The sequence below is a fragment of the Aulostomus chinensis genome, chromosome 3, assembly GCF_037954235.1.
Source record: "Aulostomus chinensis isolate RoL2024-O1b breed Wild chromosome 3, RoL_Achi_v1.0, whole genome shotgun sequence".
Taxonomy (NCBI): Eukaryota; Metazoa; Chordata; class Actinopteri; order Syngnathiformes; family Aulostomidae; genus Aulostomus; species Aulostomus chinensis.
In genome coordinates, this window is record NC_141322.1 from 21,365,223 (window position 1) to 21,393,127 (window position 27,905).

Consider the following 27,905-nt stretch of genomic DNA (forward strand, 5'->3'; position numbering starts at 1 on the left):
TGGTACAAACATCCACTGGGACTCAAGGATGAACTGTGAAGATTTCAGTGGTCGAAGGTCATTGTCTCCTTACGTACCGGCAATATTCCATTTTGTTCACGTGATGTCTCAGAAATGCCTTGAGGGAATTTCTCCCAATTGGGGGCAAACACCCACTGGGATTCAAGGGTGAACTGAAACAAATGTTGATTGTCAAAAGTCGTTATCAACTCAGGTGAAAGCAAAATCTCAGGAATTCCTCAGCACAAACACAGTCACACACTGCAGAGGCTACAGCCATAAATGCAGCGTTTGGTGTCATTCATTAATGACATGTAATAACTATTTCATCTTCTAGGAGCAGTTCACTGAAATTTTGGATGCCATGTTTGAAGTTCTTGTCAAACCTCAAGAGCACATCATCGACCAGGGAGACGATGGAGACAATTTCTATGTCATAGAGAAGTGAGAGAGATGTTTTAATGGTTTTTCATCAAACTGCAGTATTTAAACTGCATTTCTTTGAGCTGATGTTATTCTCCTACTGTGTCTCTTGTAATTTCCAGGGGTGTTTATGATATTGTTGTGCAGAAAGAGGGTGTGAGTATGTGTGTTGGAAAGTATGACAATAAGGGAAGTTTTGGGGAACTGGCTCTCATGTACAACACACCGCGAGCTGCCACAATCATCGCGACAGAGGAAGGTGCCCTCTGGGGACTGGTGAGTTGAACAAGAACGTTATGTTGCTGCAAGGACACACAAAACGAGATCAGAAGAATGTTTAAGGATATTTATGTCTGTGCTCTTACAGGATCGAGCTACGTTCCACAGGCTGATTGTTAGAAATAATGCAAAGAAGAGGAGGATGTACGAGGCCTTTATCGATTGTGTTCCTCTTCTCAAGTCTCTTGAGGTTTGAACAGAAATGCGCTCACACAAATAAAGAAAATAATGATCAAATTGAAAGGAAATGTGCATTGCTGTAACTAATCCCTCCTTTTCCTAAGCTCGCCGAGAGGATGAAGATAGTAGATGTTTTAGGAGTACGAGCGTTCAAAGATGGCGATCGCATAATTACACAGGTGACACCTATTGTTTTTGCATCCTTTTTGTAAACTTACAATCGCTAGATGTTTCTCCTGCTGTCCGTACTTCCAGGGAGAAATGGCCGACTGTTTCTACATTGTGGAATCAGGAGAGGTGAAGATTATGATCAAAAGCAAAGTAAGAAACCTCAACTTTGATTATTTTACATGAAGTAATTTTTTTATCACTGTTTTTGTAATGGTGAACGGAGTTTCATATCATACGTGTGTCCCTCATTTGTGGCGATCACAGACGAAGGTGGGCCAGCGGGACAGCTCGGAGGTGGAGGTGGCTCGTTGCTCCAGAGGACAGTATTTTGGAGAGCTGGCACTCGTCACCAACAAACCTCGTGCAGCATCTGTTTATGCCGTAGGAGAAACCAAATGCTTAAGTAAGACTGTGTATTTACTTGGTTTGTTTTCAGTGAAAGATGCTGTTAGACGTAGGATGGAGGAAACTGTCACTTTAATTGCATTTCATTTGGTGCTTGTTTTGCTGGAACTAATGTCCATGGCAAGACAGGAGCTCATGGCTCCTGGTCTGTGGCCAAAGATCCTGAGACTTGGTGCTTGTTGAAATTAAACATCAGCTGTTATGGATGCAAACTGCCGCTCTTCTTTCCTTCTCAAGGTCTATGTAGAGCTGCTTGAGATCATCTCTCAAATTTGTTTTTGTTTTTTTTTTGCAACATGCTAATAAGAAGCTCATTTGGCCTTAACAGTGAAATCTAATCCCATCTCAATGGTGACACAATGACTTTTAAATATTATTACAATCTAAGATCAAATCTATAATTACAGAGGCCCAATGCTTCCAACTGTTCCAACTTCTTTTTTAAAATTCTGGACAATCCAACTCTTAAAAGGAAAACAAAAAGCTGTGTGAAGCCTTGACATGACAACGCTGTTTCTTCCAGTGATCGACATCCAGGCTTTTGAGCGCTTGCTGGGCCCCTGTATGGACATCATGAAGAGGAACATCTCCCAGTATGAGGACCAGCTGGTGGCGCTGTTTGGCTCCAGTGTCGATTTAAAACATTAGGACATCCAGTTTGAAAACAAGCCAGAATTAGAGCTAAGAAAAGTACACGTAACACATGATTATCATCCTACCGAGCTAAAAGTACTGTTTTATTATCCATGAAGATTTCAAGGTAAAGGTGACGGTGTCTCTGACCCTGATGAGCACCTGCTGCACATTCAGACCAGCTGATGCCTACAAAGAAGTCAATGATAACGTAACAACAGATGACATCAGTTTATCCTCTGGAGATGGTAGCCGATGATACAGTCCTGTAAAATCAAAACACTTATGGTTAATAAGATCACTTGTCTTTGCTTTTTTTATTTAATGCCACAGGTCTGCGAACCCTTCCACTATCTCCAGATTAAACATTCCATCTTTACTCCTTTTTTTTTAATCTTCATATGAAACATTTTGACACGTCACAGTAGGAAAAACACAGGTGTAAACGCAAAGAGGTTGCTGAATTCCGCTTAGCTGCTTCAAAATCAGGGTCCCGGTATTGAGCATGCTGAACAGAACCACGGTTTCAAAAACACTCGTGATTTTTCTACTGAGCGGTGAAATTAGCTTTCTGTCGGAGTTTAACTTTCCAGGTTTCCTGCGTAAATATTCTATCCAAAAATAAACAGTCTGCCTACAGAGTAAGTTTTATCTGCTATAATCATCAGTCTGTTCCATCTTTTACGTTTCCAAACTACACAATATGGAAAGTGAACACACTACTGATAATTTAAGGTTATTGTAGGAATGAATGGATGGATTGGTTAACATAAAACATCGTACGACTTTCCATGTCGATTCAGCAAAGGAAGCAGCAGGAGCAGCACTTCGCAAACCCTCCTGTTGTCTATTTAAACTTGCATGAAAATATATTCATGTATAATAGATGGCATGTCTCAAGTGAATACAGTCATACGACCATGAAAAACAAACACAAAAAAATAAAGGATTATATCTTAAATATTCAAGTTTTCTGGAGATTGTTTTATTTGAGTTACAAAATATGAAGTGCCATCAGCAAACTCCACGAGACAGTTTGCTAACCTTCTTGTGTTACAACTATTTACACCCGAAAATCAAGGATATCCATCTAAATGTCCACACTCTGTGTTCTGGTATGTCCTAGAGTTCAAGTCTCTGTCAAGTTTTCCAAGTTCCATTGTCAAAGTTTAAATATTTAAAATATTTACAAAGTCCTGTATTCAAAAACTCCCAAATCATACTGTTGCTCGATGGATGTAAATGCAGGTGCCAGAGGTGTGAACTGGTTCAGTAGTGTGAGAAAATGAGCCAAGCTGGTGGAATTAAAGTAGCTGTTAAAAAAAAACAACAAAAAAACACAACAACATGGTCCTCTACAGGGTCTCCATAGCTTTACATGTTAACTCTTCCTCCTCGAAAGAAAGCAAGGAAGAGGAAGTATGTACATAATTAAAAATTACATTTTGAAATGTCTTTGTAGCCATAGCAACAGCTTCAATGATCCTCGTGTGACAAAATGAGAAATGACAATCAATAAAAGACAGAAGAAAGAAAAAGGCCACCCAGATATAGTCACTGATTCTTGTTCATCAAACTCCTGATTTTTTTTTTTTTTTTTCTCTTCAGAACATCTCCGAACTTAGAAATAATACTCCAATAAATAGTAATACAGCAGAAAAATGGTCAAATAAGACTGATTCTGGTTTGGTCCATCCCTGAGTTCATTTGAGAAGGACAAAAATACCAGACAGGAGTGACAAAAAAAAAAAAAAAAAAAAAGACTGAAGGGAAAAAAGAGCAAAGAGATCAAGTGATAAACATTCCCATTGTGTTCTGGAACAAGAAAAAAAACAACAAAAAAAATCGCATATCCCTCTGGTTTCCTGAGGCTGGTCAGCGAGAACGTCTGTCTGTGGGACAGTTCATAGCGGTGAAGGTTACACAGAGGTGATGACAATCATGAGGTGTGGTGAGATGCTGGAGATCCTGTTGAGAAGGTCGGGTGCAAGCTGGGATAAGTGGCTCTCGGAAAAATCACAAGGCGGGAAAATTTGTAGCACATAGGCAGGCTGGAAAAACAGAGAAAAACCTCAGTGACAAAGAAAAGTACAAAGAAACATTAGATTGAATCATGCACTGCGTGTCGGTCCCTGGTTAAGTAATGCCATCAATATGGTCTCACCTGATTGGAACCTGGATTTGGGATATTGATGATACCTGCAGCCAACTTTGTCTGCAAGTAATTTATGAAAGCGTCCTTAAGAGCTTGAGTCTGGTTTAGAACATCGTCTTGATCTCGTCCACATGGCAGAGCTAGCAGAAGGCAGAACTCACACTCCCCCTGTCCCAGGAAAAAAAAAGGTCAGTGTTAAACTTGAAATGCAACGGGAAAATTGACTAGAATAACAAGGATCAGCCTACTACAAAAAAAAGAAAAAAAGAAGGGAAGTCATACGGTCATTCTTCTGGCTACGCTCTCCAGTTGGGAAGCCTCCAATCTCATTCTCTGGACAATCCTGAGCAACGCCCCTCCTTCTTGCAGGGGCAGCGATCGATGAGCCAAAGCTTTGTTGCCACAGACAAAATGCAACTGGACTGCAGCTGTGTCATTCTTCAGAGCGAGCAGACCTTGCCACACAATGGGGTATTTCTGTAATAACCGGGGAGAGAGCAAAGACAGGTTTGTCAGAAAAAGTCCGCTCCCCCCCCCCCCCCCCCCAACCAACAACCTCTTCTGATCATAAAACGTTTGAGATGAGAAGTCCTACCTTGAGCAGCTGCACCATATTAACAGGCTGTGTCATCTTCCCTTCAGCTTTTGCCTGGAGCTCTGCACCCTAGGGACCACAGAACAGAGTCTCATGTGTCGAACAATTTTTGTAATGAAGACACAAACACATTATCCTCTATTCCATTCATATCGACAAGAATGAGGTTAAATGTACTTCTTGGTACTATGATCCATGAATAACACTGCAATATTTTAAGATTATATTGTAGATATTTTGATATCTTATCTAAGCATGCAGTGTTTCTATTAGAACTTTTTTTTTTTTTAACAAAACGTCAATCCAACAAAAATGTGGAAATCACATTCAAGCTAAATTTATTGAAACAGAACTGAGTCTAATCTGGAAATTGCACACTAAGGCATATGACCAGGGGTCTCCTGATGATTAATACTACCACAAACAGAAACATACGCCCTCAAGTGTCAGTGCAGAGAACTCACCATGGATGGTGCAACACTGGGTGGAGGCTGATTATGTCCAACAGGCATGGTCTCTGGCATTTGAGAGTGGATGCCTCTTGGGTTTGAGTACATCCCTGAGTACTCTGGGAAGGAGCCACTGGGTCCTGGTGGCATCAGCTGAACTCTCTGGGGAGATGCCATTGCTGGCTTTGATACATCTTTCTCAGGCACACCTTTAAGTAAAGATAAGGGTATGCTGGAAGAAGCTGAAGACGTGGGAAGAGTCTCTTGAATGTGTCCAGAATGAGGGTCTGCAGCTGAACGCTCTCCCTGTTGGTGCATGAGCAAATGCATTTCTCTTCTTTGCGTCATGTAGGTTTCTAACTGGACACTACTCCGCGAAGTCCCCCGTGGATCTGACTGCATAGTCTCTTGTTTTAGCTGTGTGGCAGCTTGTCGTCCTTGGTGGAAGCGTCTGGCTTCTTCTTGTTCTCCCTCGTGACCCCTCAAAGAACTTGGGTTTACTTTAAGGACCTTGTCTCTGCCAACAGCCTGAGGTGAAGTGGGCCGTGGCTGCATGGGACCAGACCAGGGAGACGCAAGGGACTCGCTATGCATCCCATAGCTCATCACAGAGAGAGGTGGAGTGTTGACCCGGACATCTCCTTGGACAAGATGCCCCACCGGAATTGATTGGCTGACACATTGAGGAGACATCCGCCCTAGGCCTCCAGGAACACTGTGAGGCGGCATGATAACTGACTGCTCTGGATGATGTACACCAGTGATAAACTGTTGCATGGCAGGATGGCTGGAGGGCAGCATCACTGGTAAGCCCTTGGGTGATGAGGACCCTATGGGTGAGGACACTTTAGTAAATGGTGGGTGTGGATGACCTGACTTGCGAGGGGATCGCGGCTCCTGTTTGATCCCACTGAGATGTGAAGGAGTTCTGTCAGCAGAAGCTGTAACAAATCCTACATGATTTCCAGGTGGAGAGGGCAAATGGGGGCTTATTGCTGGACTTATAGTAGAGGTCCAGGATGGCTTGGCTCCATCTGTGCTGTGAGGGTCAGCACTGTCTATTTTCTTTTGATGTTTTAATGGCATATACTCTGGATGGTATATGGTGGCCATTGTTTGTTGATTACCAACTCCCTGTGGGAGACGTTTCACAACTCCTTGAGGTCCAGATTGGTATGTTGACTCCATTTTTTCCAAGCCAGTCCCTTCTTGTTTAATTGAGGACAGAATTGACTGTGTCTTACCAGTATGCCCATGATCTGTCTGCAAAGGCCCCTTTGGAAGTCCTGATTGAGGATGACTATACATTTCCTGTTTTATTTGGGGCATCGATACGAGCTGCTGCGATTCCATGTCACCTGCTGTTGCTTGTGGGATCTGACTTATTTTTGCACTAATCCGCTGTGGTCCCTCAGTCTTCTGTCCTGAGTGGCTCAACACGACTACTCCTTCAGATGTATTTACCCTCAAACCTGGGCAAGAACTTGTTCCAAGAGCGGGGCTCTCAACAATAAACCGTGCAGCACTTCCTCCCTCATCACCAACAGTCGGCCCGTGATATGCTCCTGTTTCATCCTTGCTGGACCTATAAGCTTGTTTAGGTAGATTTATATCTGCACAAGGATTCCCAATATTTATGTTTACTTTTTCCTCAGGTTCAGGAGGGTTGCAAACACGACTGATAACAGAGGTTGCAGTGGATGCAATGACAGAGATCACAGACTTTGTTTCAGGGGATGGTAGTGAAGCTGGCGGTCGAACAACAGGTGGGGCCAGATGGGCTGGCACTCTGCTCTCTGGAAGTGGGGATTTATTCGGCACAACAGCTAATGGAGTACTACTTTCAGAGGGGTTCTGATCTCTGAGAGTGGGCAGATTACTAGGAATAGAAACATTTTTGTGTTTCAAAAGAATCTGTCTAAGGTCACTTTCAGAATCAGAAGGTAAAGGCTGGTTTTCTTTGAGCAGTAATGGCATGGCAGGTGCAGAGGAAACTCCTGTATCTTTAGACTGGTGGAGCCAATCTGGTGGAGAGACTGGTATTCTACTTGTTTGAATGGGTCTGATATTTGGCCTGTTAGCTACTGGAGATGGGGACGATGAGATGCATTCAGGTGGCACCTGCTGAGGCTTTGGGCATATTGGACTCTTGGACTGAGGATAAACAGATTTAAGATGTTGAATCTGCTCTTCAGAGGGGGACTCTGACTCTGGATTTAGATCTGTGGCCTTCACAGCTGAAGGCTCTGGTTCTGGCTTCCAAGTAGTCGGAGTAATAACAGCAGCGGTTGCTGCTAATGGAGCTGTCTCTTGAACGGTCTTAACACTGGGAGCTTTGCTATCAACCAAGGGGGTTGTTGATTCCTCACTTATCGAATGTCCTTCCTTTAAATCTTTTCTTAATTGCTTTTGTCCTTTTAGACGTTTGGGTGTTTTAGGTCTTCCCCTTTTAGGCGCGGACGGGAAGAGAGGTTCCTCCTGCGCTGTAGAGGTACGTGTTTCAGGCTCATCTTCCTTTGAAGGCTGAACAGACTCTTGCATCTCAGGTTCTGAGCCCACTTCGACACTTAAAGGAGGTGCCTGGGGCAAGGATACAGGCACGTCCTCAGCTGTAATCGAGTCAATGGCAGCCATGAGTTCGGTTTCACTCGCGGGATTAGAGGGTTTTTCTTCCTCTGAGAAACTTTTTACATCTGTGTGTGGGGCAGGTGACACCAGTGGTTCTGTTGGAAAAGCTGGATCTGTGAGTTTGGCAATGTTCTCTACAGCCTGCTCCAATTCCATCTCCTGTGAAATTAAGCTTTTTGTTGTTTCCAGGGTTTCCTTTTTATCCAAAGTAGCCATTTCATTTTCTTTAGTTTCTTCACCGGCTCTGCTAGCATTAGTGCACTTTGAAACATGATCTTTCACCTCTGTGACATTAAGTCTGATTTTGAGATTCTTGAGGACAGGAGATTTGGGGGTTCTTGGCAACTTGTTTCTTCCTCTAACAACTTTTTTTTCCGAGGGGCTTTTTTCTTCTAATACAGGTGACTCTTCCTCTTTCCCATTTGATTTCCCCTCAACAGCATTTTCATGGAAATTATCTTTAACTTTTCCCATTTCTCTTCCAAGTGTATCTTTCTCCTCTTTCTTTTGGTCAGGTTTCACTGATGGATCTTTAGATGAACTTGATGAATCTGGCAAAGTCAAGGCATTGTCATCTGTGAAATCTCTTTCTTGATCATCCCCTTCACCCACCTCCGTTTTTTCTCCCTTCTTTGATGATCCAGGTACTGGAGCTGAAGGAAGCTGGTTTGATGCTCCTTTAGTAACATGAGGCGAAGACTTCCCTTTTGATACTCTAGAAAGTCGTTCACTCTCTGATTCATTTGAATCTGTGTCTTTTTTGTCCATTTTCAATTTTTCTACTTTAACTGCAGTAGCCTCATCACCTTGTTTACGATTCTTGGGAGGACGGCCTCGTCTCGTTGCTTGAATTGGAGCCGGAGGATCCTGCTCAATATTTTGTTGCGCTGCATCTTTTTCAGTACCACGCTTCCGTCCGGAACGAGGGGACTCTGTGATTTCCTTTCCAGAACGAACTGGCACATCATCTTCAACCGGGGTAGCATACACAGATTTCACATTTCTTCGCCTTGCTCTACTTAATGGTATGCTCTGCTCCAAAATATCTGGATCTGACCCATGAATAGGGGATTTGCCTGTGGACTTCAATTCAGCTCTTGGGGAAGAGCCACGTTTCAGCCTATCTTTGTCAATGCGCTCACTCTTGCGTGTTGCTTGTTTTTCAGAACCAGAGGTAGCTATGACTGGAACTAGAGCAACTTCAGGAGGAGGCTGTTTGAACCTTCTATTTTTCATTTCGTTTGTTTTAAGCTCTATCTGGGGTGTGATTGGCTCATTTTGGGTGAGATGGATTGGATCATTTGTATCATCAATAAGCGCTTTACTAACTTGAAGCGTCTTTTCTCCCTCCGGCTCTGGTACTGTTTTATAAGTAGAATGGATCTCTTTCTTGACTATGTCTGCTTCCTCCACACGAGGTGGCAATACAGGACTTGTGGCTTCAGGCAATTCTGACTGTGTTGTCTCAGAATGGGGCTCTGGTTCTGAACTGCTGACAAACTCATGAGAATCATGGTGACATGTTGATTCTGCACCAGAGGGTTTTACATCCTCTGTAACAACGTCCAGTTTTCCTTCAGATGGAGAAATGCTGCATCCATCAACTACATAACCAGATTCTTGCACGACAGGTACTGGTTCAGAATCAGAGGTTGTCTCAGTTGGTGGGTAGTGAATGGATTCAACAGGTTCACTGTCTTTCACTTCCTCCTTTATGAAAGAGGCAGTGGGATATGTCTCAGTAGAGACTGCTGGATTTAAAGCAACGCATCTTTCTTCTGGGGGAGGTAAATCCTTAGGTACAGGCTGAGGAATTAAAGTTGGTGTGACTCTGGGCTCGGAAATCAGCTCTTCAGCAGGACTGATGGGCTTAATTTCTGGTTCTGTTATAGTCTCAGTGGTTTCAGGTGACTGTGATGCTTGTGGTTCTTCGACAGGTGCTTTCTCCACTTTACTCTCATCCGTTAACGCTGCATCTGTTTTTGCCTCTTGTAGTTGTTGGGTTTTATTCTTCTGTTGTTGTAGTCGTGTGAGTTCCAAAAACCGACTATGGAAAAGGACAACTGGGCCAGGGTCAAGTTCACCATCTACTGTCCCTTGCTGACCAGTTTGTTGGTTTTGTGTTTGCTCAGGTTCTTCATGCTTTCGTTCCAGGTGTTGAAGTCTTCTAGAGTCCAGCTCAAAGACCGGGCTGTGAAGGAAACGTGAGGCAAATAGCTCTCTGCGTTCTTGTTCCTCTGGTTTTGGCTCCTCCTTCCTGTCATCAAGTTTGTCCTCAGAGCCACTGCGAATCTTTTTCTTTTTCATGTACCAGGAGGGTGTGGGTCGTGGTGTAGATTCGATCTTCTCTGTATCTTTTCTGTTCCGGAAACTAGCAAAGTGAGAATCGCAATCTAAAAATGACCAGTTATCTTCTCTGGATGATGAGAGGGATTTTGCACGCTCAAGCAGAGCTTTAGTATCTGGTGTGATGGTCTGGTCAAGGGCAAAGGAATAGAATTTATTTCTTTCAAGGTGTGCTAGTTTAGGGTCTGCAAATCTGTCAACCCTTGGTCTGTCTGAATAAGACATAGATGTTGACGGCACAGGAGAGTGGGGTTTGGTTTCTCTATCCTCTTCAGAGTCTGATCTTACTTCCCCTGGTTCTAAGTCATGCCAAACACCGTATTCCAAACGCTTGCGATTGTGAAGGTTTTTACTGAGATTTCTGGAATAGTTCAGGTCAGGTAACAAATCTTGTTTCACTCTACTCTCCCATCTCTTTTGTTGCTCTTCCTCTACACTGAGTAAATGAGTGTTAGACTTATTAACCTGTGTGTTCTGTGTCCTTTTGACCAAGAGCTCCAAATCAGGGTGAGTTTTGTCATCATTTCTAACTAGCTCTTTCTGAGAATGATCAAAGTCCTCCTCTCCGGGGTGAGAAAAGTGCTGATGTCCTGGAGAGGTGTTGTTCCACTCAGGATCTTCACTTTTGTTTCTAAAGCTCCTGTAGACGCGCTCCCTCTTCATTCCTGAGTCTGTGTCAAATGGGTCTAGTTTCTTTAGTTTGTGGGATGGAAAATTATCTGTGACATCCTCAGGTGGTTTGCCAACTTCATGGACAAGACTGCGATAATCCAAGTCATCTGCTTCAATTCCATGGGGACTCCCTGGTTTGTCTGGTTTGTCAGACTCACGCTGTTGTTGCAACCGTCTGTTTTGCTCCATTTGCTTGCGGTAACTCTGAGACAGGTCAATGTCAACATGGTCTTCCTTATTTTTAGCACTTTTGTCAGTGTCAGCAGACTGACCTCCAAATTTGAAAGCTGCATGATGCTCTCTTGTACCAACTTGATCTGCATTACCCTCGTGTGAAAACCGTCTTGATGAAGTGTGCCCCAGATGTCGTTTTGAGTCTAGAGGGTCCAGAGGCCCCTCTGACATCTCTCTTGGTGCTCTAAGTTCTTCTTGACCATCCTTCTGAGAGACACTTCTTTCAGATTTGATTCTTGAATCTCTACGTTGTGCATCTTTGTGTTTGTCAGAGTCGGTCTCCTTCAAGTATGGTGCACTAGCACCAAAGTCTGAGGGTTGATTACCATCCTCCTCTTCAATCCTACTTCTCTTTTGATGGATAGTCTTCCCACCAGAATCGGCAAATCGCCTTTTTCTTGCAGCAAGGCGATCTGAATCCACGGATGAATCTTTCCCATCATTTCCAGTGTCAGCCTTAAGATGTTTCTTGAGCCGATTTTTTCCATCCACTTCTGCAATATCACCTTTTCCCATTTCAGATCTTTCACCTTTTACAGAGTCATGGTGAGCATTTGAGAGCTGACCTCCAGTAACTGTGTCACCATCACCCTTATATTTTTGCCTCTCATGTGCCTCTTGGTCTGATCCCTTTCCTCTTCCAGTTCCTCCTTCAAAAGTAGTCTCCACCTCTGTTTCGGGTAATGGGTTTGATGGAGATTGCCCCTTTACTTTCCTAGATTTAACCCTCTCGGTTTTGTCTTTGTCTCCTTTCTCTTTTCGTTTTGCACGTTTGGTTTTCTCAGGACCTGCCACTCTCTCAGGTTGACTGCTCTTCTCGCTCTTCTCGCTCTTTAAGGCATGTTCTAGCAAGGTCTTTTCAGATTTGTCAAAGTGTGGTGGTGACAGTGAACTCACACTCCCGCTTCTCTCAGATGACTGGCTATAAACTCGTCGTTCTGAATCTCTGGGGGCACGCTCAGATGGTGATGGTGATACTGCAGGCGTAATTGGTCGCCTTGGATGAGAAGGGCTCCACCTGCTGCGGTCAGCCTCAAAACGTTCTCGCTCTCTTTCTCGCTCCCGTTGAATATATGTATATTTTCGAATGTCTTGTTCGAAGGGATCTCTGTAGTCCCTGTAGTCACGTGGGTCTTCATGGTAACGTGGGTCAAAATGATCCCCCTGATAATGTTCCAGCTCAGGAAAACGGTCCCTGCTGCGAGCAGCATAGTCTCTTCGAGCATCCTCTGGATAGAGTCCAGGGGTTCGTATATTCTCATAGTAGGCCCTTTCTGCTGTAAATTCATGGTAAGGGGGTCTACGATCCTCTCTGTAGAGTGGATGGACAGAGTAAAGGGGGAGATGAGAAATTAATTCTGTTCACCTCAACAACTTATTTTCAAATTCTGAAAAAGCAATCTGCAATGAAACTCCATTAATCTCAAGAGCACAAATTCTTTCCAAACAGGAATAACTTAAATCAGATTAACTGATTAAAAAAACATCTTTAGTTGTGGACTATTGGATACAATTAAATGTATAGGCAATTTACCGACGCTCAGGAGGAATTTCATAGAAATCTCTGATGTCTTGACCAGATGCCTGCATTGATCTGTAGAATGCCATCTGACTCTCTTGACTTGCAAAATCAACCTATCACAAACACACACACACTTACATAAACACATGATAAATGCACTTAACAAAATCAACAGATACATCTTAAAATCTTTTTTTTTTACCTTTATTTTATTGCCACCAATCTTCCAGCCTTTGGTCTCCCTTACAGCTGCCTGAGCAAAATCTGTGTTGTTGTACAAGATAAGGGCCATTCCTTTCATCCTGTCAAACACAACCTAAAAAAACCACAACAAACCAAAACCCCAACAGTTAAATTTTGAGAATCAAATAAGTGAACAACAATAAAACCCATAGTTGTATATTATTACTGAATGAAACATCTTACTTTGACAACATGTCCATAGCGGCAGAAGTGCCGTGTGAGGTACTGTTCAGTAATGTTGGTTGCCAATCCATCCAGCCAAACACAGGTTGTGGGCATACTTTTTCCAAAACCAAGCTTTAAACAGAACAACACACACATATATATCATTTACACAGAACACATTTGAAATTGTACATAAACAAGGAATGTTCATTAATGTAAAAATCCTACCTTTAGCCGATTGCTCCCCAGATACTCGCCATCCATCTTCTTTATGGCCTTACAAACACTGGCAATATCAGAATATTGCACAAAAGCATACTGGGGAACTCCATTTACTTTCTTGATGTCTATGTCCTTGAAGAGAATACAGAAGAATTACTGACCAATCAAATCTAAAGTGTCAATCTTGCTTTATTGTGCAGAGTGAGGTTAGAACTTACGACAATTTCACCAAAGCGCTGAAAAATGTCGAGAAGTTGTTGGTAACTGGTCGTCTTCTCAAGGTTACCTATAAATAACGTCCTTGTGGCCTTTGGGTGGAACTCATCTATCCTGCCATCCAAGGGCCTGAACTCATTTTCACTCTCTGTTTCTGTAAGACAAAAAAAGGGTCATTCTGAGCATTACTGACATTCTACAAAAATTCAGACAAATTCCCCTCAACCAGTACACAAATACATGAAGTTACATATGGGGGATCATCTATGCACAATAGATATTTGTCATGGTGAACACTGTTGTCACATACCAGGACCATTCCAGGCTGTGACTTCAATCAGCATGCCAAAGAACAGCTTTCCTTTGGAGACACTCAAGGCTTTCTCTTGATCTTCTTGCTGTCTAAAGAACACCAATCCATAGCGGTCCTCTGACGCTCCATGGATCTGCACTGAGGTTACTTTGCCATGTTTCTTAAATTCATGGAAGAGTCCATCTTTTAAACTTGTGTCTACAGAGAGAAGTTAATTATTATTCATAAGAGCACTGACACAGAATTTCATATGAACCAAATGCAGTGATACAATCTAAATATTACCGGGTAATAACAGTAATAAAAAAATACATCAGATTTTAAAGGGCAATCCACACAAGCCTTGATTGTTTATATGACATTTAACAATACATGTGTGAGAGTGAGGGCTGTGTGCCCCTTCACACAAGTGAGATTGCTCAAATCTCTATCAATTACTCAAGAAGGTGGTTAATTTTCTTGAAAGACAATTGTATATCATTATAATAATACAGTCATAAAGCGAACTGAGAGAAGTCAAGTCAACTTTAGTTGTACAGCACCAAATCACAACAAAAGTTACCTCAAGACACTTTGAGCAGAGTAGGTATAGCGCCATGCTCGTATTTATTTAAAGCCAGTTCTCTATGAGCAAGCACATCTTGCGACAGCAGCATCGAAAACCTTCCTTTTAACAGGCAGGAATGTCAAGTAGACCCAGGCTCAGTGGAAACTTTGACCAGTTTGTCTGTACATGCTGTTGTATACGCAGTTGAAGATATAAACACAGACATCTGAGCTCACCTGTTGAGCGCACTGGTAGATTTTGCACTTTAATTCCAAAGCTTCTACGAGGCTCATCTGAGTCGAGAACCATTGAAGACTGAGGCGGGGCGTGTGCAGCTGATGACTGAACAGAACGTGCCCGAGAGCCATCACTGGAACTGCTGTTTGAATCGCTGTCGTTAAAAAAAAGAGCAAAGAAATCTAACATTTGCCAGTCCGAGTAAATCAAGTATCCACTGAAAAAATGATTTAATTCAGCCACCAAACCTGTTAAATATTCTACATGCTTTTACATGAAAACATTAGCATGAAATGCTAAAATGATAAAATTACTGTCTCACCTGCCACTGCCTGTACTGCTGGTGCTGCTGACGGAATCAGAGCTTGAGGATCTGCTGCGGGAGTGAGACCGTGGGCCTCTTCCAGGGGACAACGGGGCTCTTTTAGGGGAATGAGGAGTTTTCGGAGTCTGTCCTGTGCTCCGTTGCGGGGAGGGGTGCCTTGATTGCGAAGAATGAGATGATCGGCTTCGACGATGGTGGTAAGTTCTATCGACACGACGTCCTCTGTCATCTCTGTAGAGGTCACGCCGTGTAGCATTTGTAAGAGAGAAAGGGTCTCGTATTCTAGAGTCAAAATGTGGGTCTGATGCCTCAAAGCTTCCCCCGATGGCACTGCTTCCCGGACCAGCCGCAGCAAACATAGAACGGTCACGGTAATACTCAGCATTGTAGTGACGCTGTCTGTCAAAAGTGCCACTGCGCTCATGATGTCCATATGGGCTGTGATCATATGCACGTTCACGGCTTTCTGAGCTACTGTGAATTAAGAACAAGATAGAGAGGGAAACAGTGATTATGATTCAGAACAGAGAAAATTCTTTAAGCTTTCTTATAATTCAAACACATAATTAAAAGGCCAGTACAATGTTGAATTTCCTGCTCCAAACAAAAGGCACAGACATCGCTGAGAGCAGGCCAGACAGGATGCTTAATCTCAGTGGCTTAGCACTGGAACAATATCCTTATAGATTGTGTCATTCTTGCCTTAATCCATGAGTCTAAGTTGTTTTGGTTATTTTTTTTTCACCAACAGAATCACTTGTGTCTTCCACAGGGTTTCAGTGTGCCAACTAAAAGGAAAAAGTTGTCACCATAAATTTTATGAACATTTATATTTCTTAAAATGTAGGTTGGTATTTTTCATAAATGCAGTGCCTAAGGGTTAACAAGAGTTTGAAAGACCAAAATGCATCAATAATGGGATAGAATACTGAATTTAAGACTACTCAAAAAAAGATCTATAATTGACGCAGAATCATTAAAGTCTTTTTTTTTTCATTTTGGGAATGTATTTTCAATTCATTGACAACAGCTGATCCACTTTTAAAGGTCAGTGCACTTGAAGTAGCCTTAGGTTTTCACCAACTTCAAGGCTAGCAGGGGAACTTTGCTTGGGTTTAGGAGGGAATAGCATTTATTCAGTGACAAATAGCCTATTCAATAACCTAATGTTATGAATAAAAAAATACAAATAAATACCATTGAATGCTTAGAACTGCAGTTGTGGGGAGTCCACTTGTATTATATTAGTGGGAACTCTGATATTTGCAAAGAGCAAACAAACTTTCCAATACCGGCACCATCGGTGATTACAACCATGGTGGACTTCTGTGTCCCTGCTACCAGAGATGGGAACTGTTGGGAGCCTAAAGCGACATCTCGTTTTCTTAAAGCAAAAATACTAACAAGGACATTTTTCCACCTCTGCCAAGTACGATATACATGTGTTGTTTGTCTGCCAGTAGGATAACACAACATCGACGTAGATAAATTTGACCAAACTTAGTCGAGGAGTGTAAGCACGAGTTAAAGAAATATTGAATTTTGTGGCAGACACTTTTTTTCCTTTCACATTGGGTTTGGCTGAGTTCACCTTAGCGGAGGCATGCACTGTATGAGTGCCTCTAGTTCAATGTCAGGTTATGAACAGTCACATGAAACATAGCCACCACAAACATTGATGGCCATTCTGAACCTTCATTGTTTTTAAAAACAGGCTCATTGCCGAAGTATATTTATTAGTCTCTTTCATGTGCCTTCCCTTTAATTTGCAGAACTCAAAACAAGCACTTTTAGGTCCTCAGGGAGTCCTGTGAGGTTGACATCATTGGCTGACTGTTCAGCAGAAACTATGAGAGGTGGGGTTTCCATTTGTCCAAAGTATTCAACTCGACAGGTCTCCCTTTCAAAGAGTTCCATAACGACATTTAAAATGCCTTGCAAAGATTAATGTATTTAGTGTGACAACAATATTTTTCAGTGCTTCTTTGGTGCTGGAGAAGCACAAATTATTCATATGCATTTTTATGAAATATACTTGTCCCTACTTCAAGTAAATTGATTTTTTTCCCCCCAAGAGCAGTACAAAACCTAATATTAGACAAACACTTAGGAAAGTTAGAAGAAAATATGCAGAGGGCAGAGCAATACCAACCTTTTTGGAAAGAGGTTATGGAAACTAATCCAAATAAAATCTAGGTGGTCAGAATGTGAGAGCCCGAATGAAAAACCATCGGGAAAAATCAATTGATCTAATTAGTCAAAAACGGTTCTCTTGGATCGAACAGCATGTACTCTTCGAATACTGTGGAGCACCAGGCCAGTAGGTTGTTGATGTATATTCCACAGTAAGTCTACTTAATTTTCTTCACTGGATGGAAAAAGGAAAAATAAAACAACCACAGAAATGACCCTCTTTATGGATTTCAGAACATGTGTGGGGGAACATAAAACCTCAAACAAATATAACTTAAAAAGGAAAAAAAAAAAGAAGAAAAAAAAAGATGAACTTCAGGGTGATTCAGCCCATTCCAGTTTGATATAACGGTAAGTTGGTGCCCGAATAGAAAATACATCCACAGGGATCAGTCTTCTCTTGTATGACGAGGCAGTACTTTCCAAAAATTAAGCTTAAGCGGGAAAAGTAGGCCAAAAATTTATTCCACCGGTTACTGTCAAGTAGTTTAATGTCATACACGCTTGTAGACTCTCAGATGCTACCATTACAACACATAAAATTCCACAAGCCCTGGATCCTATGCAGCGTACACACTGGCAGCCTTCATCTCGTCAATATTTCAAATTACTTTGAAAAATAGTCTTCGGTTCTCACGCTTATTTGAGGTGCTCTTCTCCTCACTGCAGATACGGAGGCTTCACACAGCTACATCCACACTTTAGTAAATCCAAATGAATGGAAGCTACACCTATCCATCCTAGGGTCCGCAACAGTACATCCAACATGAGGTGTGGTACTGCGTACTTCCAGGGCGGTACATCCCAACTATGCGGTCTTCTTGTATCTTCATGGCCATCAATCCACAATAAGAATATCTCCACAAATTTGCTGGTTGGTAGTATGGATCCTCTTTGTTCTTGAAAAGTCTTCTTGGTATAGCTTCCACATTTTTAAGATGAGGTGTCTGTTACTTTCTATCTTGTCCTAAAATTGCTGAGATGGCTTTGCTGGACATAGGCACTATATCTGTCTTTCTTGACATGTGTAATAAAGTTTATCCATTTTGTTAAAACTTAAATCCAGAACAGGCCATATCCAGATGAAAAAAATGGTTGGGGGGGGGGGGAGAGTAGTCCAACCATCAGCGGGAGGAAAAAGCAACAAAAAAAAAAAACACCTGACAACCAGAGATGGGGGGTCCTGAAAAGTGTGATAGATTACCTGAATCCTTCGTAGCATGGATTTACTTCCAGATTAAAGTAATTCCAAGTAGAAGAAAAAAATCAAGGTAAGATCCCACGTTTAGGAGAAAAAGGACTTTAAAATATCCAAAAGCTCCCGAGGTAGTTTCCCCACAAAATAAATCCAGAACTCACCAGGATATTCCTCACAGATGTAATATCCAAACCAGATGTCAAACCTTGAATTATAGTTACCTTACGAAATGATAATGTGTAGTTAATTTACTCAGATCCCGTGGGCAAGGCGAGTCGATTATGATGAAAAGTGGAACGATCCCTAGATAATGTTTGTGTGACCCCTTTGAGGCATCTCTCCCTCTGGAATAACCCCAACTATGTGATTAGGTTTTACACCTAGCTGAAACCTAGATTCCCCTGGATTGGAGACCATGTCCACTTACCCATCTATTCTCCGTTCATAACGTCCCTCTCTGGTGTGAAGGGACACAGGTGGACCAAACACTGGACCAACTGTTCCCCTAGAGAATCCTGTAACGTCTCGACTGCTCGAGGGGGAGCTGTCATCAAGGCCCCGAACAGCACTTGGGACTGACCCAGGTTCATTGTAGTCAGTCCGAAGGTCCCTGTCTCCCATCTTGTTGACAGCATTGTGAGCCTTCTGAGCACTTTTGATATCCACAAAATCCACAAAGGCTGCCACACCACCCTCTGACCCCCGCTTCCGAAGAACTTTAACACTCTCCACACGTCCATACCTGAGAGGAAATTACAATAAAAAACAGAGAAAATTACATACTTGAGCTGAAAATAAGTACCTTCATGTACTTTTCATGGTAACGAAATAGCAGAAATCACTGATGATACAGCAAATATTTAGCACACAATTAAAACATATAAGATGACTAGGTAAAGACTTTCAAACCAGTAATGAACTCCGAACTGTCTTTCGCACGGAAACAGAATCCAGTCTATGTTGAAATTATCACAGTGGATGACGACGCTTGTTCTCACGAGTGTCGGGAGGCTTCCTACCAACAAGGCATTCAAACCTCCCCACTGGGACCAAAGGTTAATGTCATAAGTTGGTATTCAACAACTATAAAAAGCAAATCTTCATTCACACAGTTGTCATCAGACCACTATTACAGTAGTACAGGAATAGCTCCAGCCACTGTTGTGTAGGGAGTTATATGTGTTTGTTGATGAATTATGGGACTGGCCTTTGCATTTCCCCGCAGGTAACGTTGCACAGCAAAAATATCTTCCACGACTATAATGCGTTTAACTCTATTTAAAAGTCATAAACGTATTAATAAGGACACCATACGAAGGTGTAATGGCTACCAACGTTGAACAGAACCACAACTTGGTAATATTTGATAATCAGCCCGGTTGTGTCTCCGATCCGTAAGAGATTCGAACTTAAATATTCCTAAACCGCATGGCTGTAGTCTCAACCACACAGATAGTTGGAGAAATAACACCGTGTTGATAGATACTGGTGAGTCACATAAGACGAGGTATCAAATGTTAATGTTGTGTGACCTGCCGTCCAGCTAACGCTAGCTAACGCTACAGATCATCAAAACGTCTCGGCTTCCCACAAAATGGTTGGTTGGGTGGTAGCTTGATGGCTAGCATAGCTAGCTGCTTGCCTCTTTTCACTGTTAAAGTTCCCTAAAAAGTATAATCCGTAAACATTTGCATTACGTAGCTAATCTTAAATGCGAATCGTCTTTATAAATAACGCTGTGGTTCGGTGTAGTAAAGGTAGTACATATGAACTCCCATGACTCGGAGCGGTAAAACTTTAAGAATGCTAACGCTAAGGTTAGCTAGCCATATTAGCCTCGGTCGGAGGCTTCCCACCGTCGGCTTATAACGTTAGTACTGCATCTGGCGCGCTGTTCCGCCAACATGGGATCCCTCTTGCGTAACCTACCGTTTAAAATGCTCCACGATTTTCTCCTCTCGAACATGTTCGGGTAAATTTCCCACCCAAAGGTGTCTGGTTTCCCGAACCATCTTGCGCTATCCTTTCCCCCTTCACACACATATGATCTCGCACGTTTGTAATCACTGCCAGCCGGAGGTCCGTCTGAACAAAATGAACGACGATGTATTCCGCGTAGACCTGGGCCTGGTTGCCTGCTGGCCGTTTAGCTTTAGCTGCTGCGTCCTCGCCGAGCCAGGCACGTGAACGCGCTGCGCGGCCCTGGGATCGGCGTGCCGCGCGTTCTTGATAGTGTCAGGAGGCGATTTGTCAAAGAGGATGAAACTGTTGTCTGCAAGCTGATCAACTAAGATTATCGATCTGACTCACTTCCAGCATACAGGAAGATCCCGTCAGCTCTCACGGCACAAGTATTTAAAGAAGTTCGAGCTTTTCTTGAAAAATTCATATAGAAATTAAAAAAAAAGAATCAGGGCTGAAATAAACATTATTTTTTTATGATGGAAAGAAGTTCGATTGTAAATATTGTTTTCCAAGTTGCCCATTTATCTGTATATGCACAAAGTCTAAAAGACTGGTTTTGTCTAACTGGGCGGATTTATAATGACAAAGAGTCAGCAAATTCCCTGTTATTTTTTGCTTGGTAAATTATTTGCAATATTAATTAATTAAAAGCAAATAATTTGAGCATAAGCAAAGACTGAAAAAAAATGTCAGGTGGCAGGGCATGAACTTTGGAGCTGACGAGTGCAACACCGGGCCACTGCAACACACCTGGAATTTGAAGGCGCAAGGAAACCTTAAAACTATTTATTTAGTTTATCCTATGTATCTCACATATATTACCACCATAGATTACCACTTTCTGACAAGAAGACATGAAGCCCCCTGTTGGCCATGACAGAAACCCACACGCTGCCTCTGGGTCTCATGAAAGTGTGTCTTGCTCCATGAGTGTGTGTCAGATTTATGTCCAGAACAGCTGCAGTGTTTGTGTAGATCAGCAGGAAATGTGAACTCAGCAGACGCGCTCGCTGTGCTGGATGAGATACTCATCTTGCTGTAGTTTTGTTGCTCACATTATTGGCGATATTGTATTTTTAATGCATTGAACACTTTTGAATTGCATGAATTAAAGTTGTTTTTGTTTGGGTTTTTTTTTTAAACAGTACTTCTTGGACCACATAAAGACCAAATAAGACATCAAAGTACCAAACGAGTACTCATCTGCATGAGAGTCTGAGGGGGGGAAAGAGGAGGTAGTGAGAGAGATAAATCAGAGGTACCACCCATGCAGTTTCCAGAACTGCTCAAAGTACTGTACCTTTTGACTTTACTTCTGGTAAATGGAGTCATAAAAATCGACACATTTCCACAGCTACGTCATGTTTTGTTCAAGCACGAGGAGCTGTGACAAAAATGATCTGCCCACACAAATGTTTTAATACATGTTTCTTCGAAGCAGATTCTACAAATAAGGGACAACATATTGACACAATTCAGCAACGATACTTTCTCATCAGCGTCAGTATTTCTGTAAGGAAAAATAGAATGTTGGCTCACTAGTCAAATGAACATCTCTATGCAATATACATTCATACGTTTTCATATTCATCGTAGAAGCACTCTCAAGCTTTAGTTTTACATATGCTGAACTACTCTTGGACTTTGATGTACTTCAAAGTGCACTTTATTTGTATTTGAATGATCTGCAATACTTTTTTGTTTTAATGAGCTTGTTTCCCGCTTAGAAATGACAAAATATGAATTCAATAGAAAACCATTTTCCATATCTAATTCATTATTGATAGTGGTAATTTAATTCAACAAATTCTATATACTCTCAATTTCAGGTTACTTCAGTACATCTAAATAAAACAAACGCAACAAATTTCAACAGCACCTCATGAGGAATTTAATTTTAAATTCTGATTTAATCTGTTTGGAAAGGTTGCTGAACTGCTCTGGCCGATACCATGAATTTCCATTGAGTGATTCGTGGTGATAAAACATATATTATTTTCTATTAAAAAAACGTTTTTTCATATACAATTTTATGGTAATGGTTTACGTGATTGAGAGACAACAGACTGATCGAGATAAAATAACCCTTGCCAAATATTGTCGCATAAATATATGTGGTGCATTATTGTGTTTATTGTGTGCAAAGATATCAAGTAAAAAAACAAGAAGGAGGATCCTCGGAATGTCCAATATACTGTAGAAGAATTTGACTGCATTGTGTTATTGGTCCAGTTGGAAAAGTCATTCGTATCCCAGAGAGAATCTGATGTCTTTCATTTTGGTTCCCGGCTGCGAGGCAAAGTTAGTGTTGACTAGACACCAGCGTCATGTGGCAGGACTTGCAAAGCATCTTCCCCTCTAAAGGATAGCAGCCGTACTCATTCGGTTCAGGTGAGAACCGGATCGCACACACCTGGAGACGATATGAAAGATGACTCATGATGATAAAAAAGCACTTTCACGTGTGTGTGTGTGTGCGCGTGTGTGTGCGCGCGCGCGTGCGTGTGTGTCCAAATAGGTCCGTGTTTCTATGGCGGCTATTACCTCACATCTGTAGCAGTTCTCGTGGTAGGAGTGTCCCAGGCATTGAACATGATAGCTGTCGGTACCGTCTTCTTTTGGAATGATGAGCTGGTTGCAGGCACCACACTTTGGAGCGTATTTCCTTCAAGAACACAATTTTAGAGGAAATATTTCAAAAAAACAAAAACAAAACTATTACTCCTTTCATAAACTGAGGGTAGTTAAAGTGCTTTGCATGAGGCAAAAACATTTGCACAAAACAACTTACAGGGTCAAATTAGATTTAATAAATACATGAATTAAAATAGACCAGAAATACAATTATGGCCTGCAGCCCAGATACAGAGTTACAAAATGCATCAGTATTGAACTACATTCGAGGAGAAAGATGTAAAATAGGAAGACGTGAGAATTTAAAATATCTTAGAAATCTTGTATTTTAAAATCACGCATCAAATGCCAGACAAGGTATTTGTATCAGCAGGGTCCTGAACCCACAGATACCTAAAGTTAGTTCTGACAGGCAAAAGGATGTTTAAAGATGTTCAATTTCCGCTGAGTTCAGTCATTCTGATAATGCTAGAATTCAAATTTTTTTATCAAAAATTGTGTTTTTTGACCAGTTTGAAAAAAATGTCCACAACTTCTGTAACATAAGAATATTATAATTTTTAATGTACATTTGAGAATTTTTATGTAAGATTTTGCAGTTGTCGTTAAAGTAAAATGATGGGCTCCAACTTTGATGAATTAGAAATCAGTCAAGGCCAGTCTGAAGATGCAGTGGAACTGTTCTGGTGACCGCTGAAACGCATCATCTTTTCTGGGAGGAACAGATCAGATGCAGCCCCTCAGAAGGGCAAATCATTATAAGCTAGATGAATTCTTCTTACACATCCATTCTCCAGCTTTTATCTTATCATTTAATTTATTGATGTGTTGTTGAGTTGTTGGTGTTTTATCAGGTCAAAAGTACTTTAAACAATCACAGATTATTGATTATCGTTACAAAAGCTAACATACCTGTAGTAGTCAGGGAGACAATACACTTCTCCGACTTCCCCCTGCGCAAAGCGTTGCTCTCCAATTTGCTGCTTACACGTAGTACAAGTGAAACAATTAAGATGGTACGGCCGCTCCAGCGCTCGGATCACAACATTTTTGATGACCTCACCACATGCCCAGCAAAGTTCAAGACTGGCCTGAGGGAAGGAGAAACACACTCTCAATATAATTCATTTATGTGTTAAAATATTTTTGACTTTTCACCACTCTCTCACTTCATACAAATCAAATATACCTTATACAGTCACTTAACATTTTCCAAAACGGTAATATGCTGTACAAGTATGTCACAATGAGAATATGGCAAGCACACACTGACCTATACACTCACAAAGAATTTCCCATAACTGTTGCAACTAACTAAAAGCAAGGTTTTTATGATGGGAATATATTGTATAACATAATAAAATGTCTGATAAGCGGGTGATTATTGAGTTTCCATCACTCCAGTGGCTGACACGAGTGAAACTGTGACGATAGTCAGGTTACAAGTTGTTTTTCATCAACTTCAGGCGAAAACAATAAATACAGAGGGTTTCCGTTTTAAAGTTCTTAAACCTGACGATCTCCAGCAACTTTTTTGAGAGCGCAAGTTGATTTCTTCGGAGAATAAAATCACATTTCACATATCGTCACCTTCTTAAAATTATTGCCCAAGTCTTTTTTTTTTTTTTGACAAAAATGATTTTGTTTTTTTGCCTAAATCAACTCCTTTTTATGTTTTGTCTTCATTGCGTTTTGTGTCTACTGAAAAACTTGAAAAAAAGACTTAGGCGATTATTTTAAGAAGGCGACGACATGTTAAAAACAAGTTGCTCTGATATAGAGCTGAGCAATATACAGGTATCAATATTATATCCGTATCGTGATACATTACAAGAAAGGGTTAAAGATTTGGGGTATTGTTATATCATGGTTTAGCATAGTTTATGCTTTCAAGGATTTTAAGGCTCCATTACAGTAAAAGTGATATATTTGCCTGACTGTTTTCACTGTTCTACTAATGCCATTACCCACTTATCACTTATAGCCACATTCTTGAATATTATTTATTAAATATCTCATTGTGTTCATATGTTGTGAAAGCACCAATAGCTATATCATCTAGATAAAACTGTCACAATATATTGAGGTGTTTGCTCAAAATATTGCGGTATTTGATTGTGATGATATTGCCCCGCCCTGCTCTGATATATTGGAGGCTGTGTTGATGTACCTGATGGCAGTCCTCGCACAGAGGGATTCCTGCCTTGTTGTAGAACTCTTTACCAGCCAGGGGAGCGCTGCAGGATCTGCACTGGAAGCATTCACCATGGTAGGTCCTGTTTAAGGCCTCTACCGCTCGCTCAGATCCAGTTATGGGCTTCCGACAGAAGCCGCACATACCTACGTACACAAAAATCACAACAGATCAGAATAACCCAGCAGTGTAAAGCCTGAGAAGTAAATAAGGAGGTCATATTACCTTTATCGTTCTGACTCTTGCCATTTTTGTGGATCCCACCAGATTTTTGATTTTGTTGAAACCCACTAGATGGTGTTCTTGCTTCCACCTTCAATGTAAAGAACATTGTTGATGCTGGAACTGTGTTTGCACTGAGGTTCAGCTGTGCTTGATCTGAACATACAATGGATATTTATGAGACATGAATACATACGGATGATGAGTGGCTGGAATTCCAAAAGAACGGAACTAAGGTTCCTCATTGCAGGATCTTGTGGGTTGACTTTTCAGTTTTATTTCAAAAATGTTGCTGCTATTGTCTCTTGTCAGACTTCATTATGCGCACCAGTATCCCTTAAGTTAGGAGAAGCCTTTTCAAACGTACTAATTATCCTTTTCTTTTTCTTCTCTCCAGTTAGAAAAATAACAGCTATCGTTTGTTCTAAAACACTAGTCATATTGGAATCAAGGTTAATTAAGATCATCTAACTTTTCCAAGAGATGAAAAACTATGTTGAGCCTCCAATAGACTTTGTAGATGAGAAAAACCCCAAGATGTGCTTCTGGAAGACTTAATATGATGCAAATGTGTTCAGAGTTACATTGCAGGAAATCTTTGCATACTTCTCTGTTGTTAACTGGCTTCCAGCCTGAGGTCAGAGAGTGGGAGAGGGGCTTCGGGGCAGGTCGTGGAGGTGCTGGATCTTTGGCGAGAGATGCTCCTGGAGATGGAGGCAGAACAGCAGGAGGAGGAGAAGGAGGGAAGACTTCTGTGTGATAGAAAAAGACAGAATTCATCAGATAATCTTTAGGAGGGATTATAAGTCTGTTTTAAAAACTAAAGAAACAAAGAACTCCCTAAAGATGTAACAAAAAGCTTCAATTTAAAGCAATGAAATTAATCTCTGTTTCAAAAAGGGCACACTATCCTTTCCAACCTCATCACAGATACGTGGTTCCTGAATTCAGTGAGAAGGAGGAGAACATCCTCCCTTTATTTAACAAATTATTTAACAAAAACATTTAAAGGAAAATGTCAGGAAATTGTTAAAATATCCTTTTGCAGCCCGGCAGGAAGGCTCCTCAGGAGAGAAGGACATGTGAACTGAGAATTAAGTGATTAAAGCAGCAGATACATCTCAGGTAAATGTCTCAATATAATTTTATGTAAATCAACAAACAGTTTTGCATCAATCCAGGAAAAGAGTACTTGAATACCTGCAGCATCCCCCTTGTCTTCCTGTAGCTTCCCTCTTCCAGGTCCAGGCTGGACAGGCGGTGGGCTCAGAGCACTTGAGGCCAGAGGGGAGGCCCCTACATGACCTTTGCTCTCTGCACTGCTCTGTGACTTAGTCAGTGAGTGGTCCGCTTTCTTTTGCCTGAGGGAGGGGATGCTGTCGCTTGCGTTGACTCGTACCTGCTGCTTGTCTCTAGCTGGGCTACTGTTGGATTGGAGAGGGGGATTTGTCTGTGTCATGGTGGCTTGGTGGGGAGATGACAGAGTGATGAAGACTGAGGACACCATCCTTTTTGATGAAGCTGCAGATGCCATGACTGGGGAGAACACAAAGAACAGAGCACTTTCTCTTTAGATAAGATCGCTTTCTGTCCTTACTTTGTCTTTTTAAGCAACGATGAACTTTAAGACTAAAACACAGTGAAGTCTCTGATTTAAGTTCACACACCCTCTCAGATAACATTTTGGGGAGCACTCATTCTGACTTCTGCTGAGAACATTCACACACTGACGGCTCCCTTTGCTCATGAAACAGAGTTTAGACTGTGAAGCTATTACGTACCTGAGGAAAAAATGTGGTTTGAAGTCAGCTTCTCTCCTTTCTTCTTCTCTGCTCTGTATCTCAACACTTCTGGTTTGTTTCTCTGTTTTCCTTCTGCCACTGAGAGAGGACTTCACTCCAGTAGAGAGGGTGACTATCTACAGAAGGCCACTCCTTTTCCTTCTGTACCTCCCTCCCTTCCCAAATCCCGTCCATCGACCCCTCCTCCTTCTCTGGCTGAATGACAATACCACCTCCCTCCCAACCGTAAAAGGTGAACAGCTAATTTTTGGCAAGTCCAGTAAAAGCATGACACAGTCATCCACTATGAAAACTTGGCAAGCACACACACATTGCATGCGTGGGCATAGACACACACATTCACCATGCATGTTATGCAACAGTTGTGCAATCCAAAAGCACTGAGACTTTTTATGACTTTTTACGAGTGCAAAATACATTATCACTGAATATCTGATAAGAATTTTGCCCTCAAACAGATACGACACAGTCACCCCCTACCTTGTTATCTCTTTGAATACCGATAGGATGTGACTATACCTGCCTTTTCCAGGAATCTCTCTTTCTCTGTCCTGTGCTGCTCTGCCTTATTGTTCTTGTAAGCTTTATTTTCCCTACCTCCCTCATGGAGTCTGCCTCCTTTTTTCTTCTCCGTCTTTCCTTCTTCCCTTCCCCCACAACATTATATCACTTTAGCCTTGACTCGCTATCAGTGTCACATGGTATAGCCTCAGTTTTTGCCTCATCGGCCATTTGTG

At 41.7% G+C, this 27,905-nt stretch overlaps 3 protein-coding genes across 6 annotated transcripts in view; 1 reads left to right on the forward strand and 2 right to left on the reverse strand.

Annotated features, from left to right (window-relative positions):
• prkar2ab (protein kinase, cAMP-dependent, regulatory, type II, alpha, B) overlaps positions 1-4,018 on the forward strand; it is a 4,950-nt gene extending 932 nt beyond the window's left edge. The window contains exons 4-10 of the mRNA XM_086199617.1: positions 338-444; positions 546-699; positions 791-892; positions 987-1,061; positions 1,138-1,203; positions 1,318-1,456; positions 1,982-4,018. Of these exons, the coding sequence (XP_086055743.1) occupies positions 338-444; positions 546-699; positions 791-892; positions 987-1,061; positions 1,138-1,203; positions 1,318-1,456; positions 1,982-2,106 (768 nt within the window). The 3' untranslated portion in view covers positions 2,107-4,018. The remainder of the gene's footprint in view (positions 1-337; positions 445-545; positions 700-790; positions 893-986; positions 1,062-1,137; positions 1,204-1,317; positions 1,457-1,981) is intronic.
• Positions 2,452-20,509, reverse strand: LOC147268225 (msx2-interacting protein). 4 transcript variants are annotated; one of them, XM_086199612.1, is made up of 15 exons: positions 20,281-20,509; positions 18,779-19,093; positions 14,958-15,431; positions 14,635-14,789; positions 13,849-14,049; positions 13,541-13,692; positions 13,329-13,454; positions 13,119-13,232; positions 12,895-13,008; positions 12,705-12,805; positions 5,306-12,482; positions 4,842-4,910; positions 4,529-4,723; positions 4,256-4,414; positions 2,452-4,142 (listed from the first exon to the last, which is right to left on the reverse strand). In XM_086199612.1, exons 1-15 carry the CDS (start codon positions 20,361-20,363, stop codon positions 4,011-4,013), a joined length of 9,567 nt encoding a protein of 3,188 aa, XP_086055738.1. In that variant the 5' UTR covers positions 20,364-20,509; the 3' UTR covers positions 2,452-4,010. The 4 variants fall into 4 exon arrangements, with proteins under 4 accessions (XP_086055738.1, XP_086055737.1, XP_086055740.1 ...); XM_086199611.1 differs by having other exon boundaries at positions 14,958-15,434; XM_086199614.1 differs by lacking the exons at positions 18,779-19,093; positions 20,281-20,509 and adding an exon at positions 17,113-18,774 and having other exon boundaries at positions 2,453-4,142.
• A 1,181-nt stretch (positions 20,510-21,690) lies between these two features.
• Positions 21,691-27,358, reverse strand: fblim1 (filamin binding LIM protein 1). The gene is made up of 8 exons (XM_086200805.1): positions 27,148-27,358; positions 26,567-26,902; positions 25,973-26,118; positions 25,370-25,457; positions 25,121-25,290; positions 23,863-24,041; positions 22,861-22,981; positions 21,691-22,729 (listed from the first exon to the last, which is right to left on the reverse strand). Exons 2-8 carry the CDS (start codon positions 26,898-26,900, stop codon positions 22,619-22,621), a joined length of 1,149 nt encoding a protein of 382 aa, XP_086056931.1. The 5' UTR covers positions 26,901-26,902; positions 27,148-27,358; the 3' UTR covers positions 21,691-22,618.
• Positions 27,359-27,905: the final 547 nt, after the last annotated feature.

What these genes read in the sequence shown, in the direction of transcription:
- LOC147268225 (XM_086199611.1), bottom strand. Translation starts at nt 20,363, where the DNA reads ATGGTTCGGGAAACCAGACACCTTTGGGTGGGAAATTTACCCGAACAT. An exon ending in GCTATGGACATGTTGTCAAA is followed by an intron (nt 13,009 to 13,118) that starts GTAAGATGTTTC and finishes TGGTTTTTTTAG; the next exon opens with GTTGTGTTTGACAGGATGAA. An exon ending in CAAATCCAGGTTCCAATCAG is followed by an intron (nt 4,143 to 4,255) that starts GTGAGACCATAT and finishes CTGTTTTTCCAG; the next exon opens with CCTGCCTATGTGCTACAAAT.
- fblim1 (XM_086200805.1), bottom strand. Translation starts at nt 26,900, where the DNA reads ATGGCATCTGCAGCTTCATCAAAAAGGATGGTGTCCTCAGTCTTCATC. An exon ending in TGTGCGAGGACTGCCATCAG is followed by an intron (nt 24,042 to 25,120) that starts GTACATCAACAC and finishes TCCTTCCCTCAG; the next exon opens with GCCAGTCTTGAACTTTGCTG. An exon ending in AGAACTGCTACAGATGTGAG is followed by an intron (nt 22,730 to 22,860) that starts GTAATAGCCGCC and finishes TATCGTCTCCAG; the next exon opens with GTGTGTGCGATCCGGTTCTC.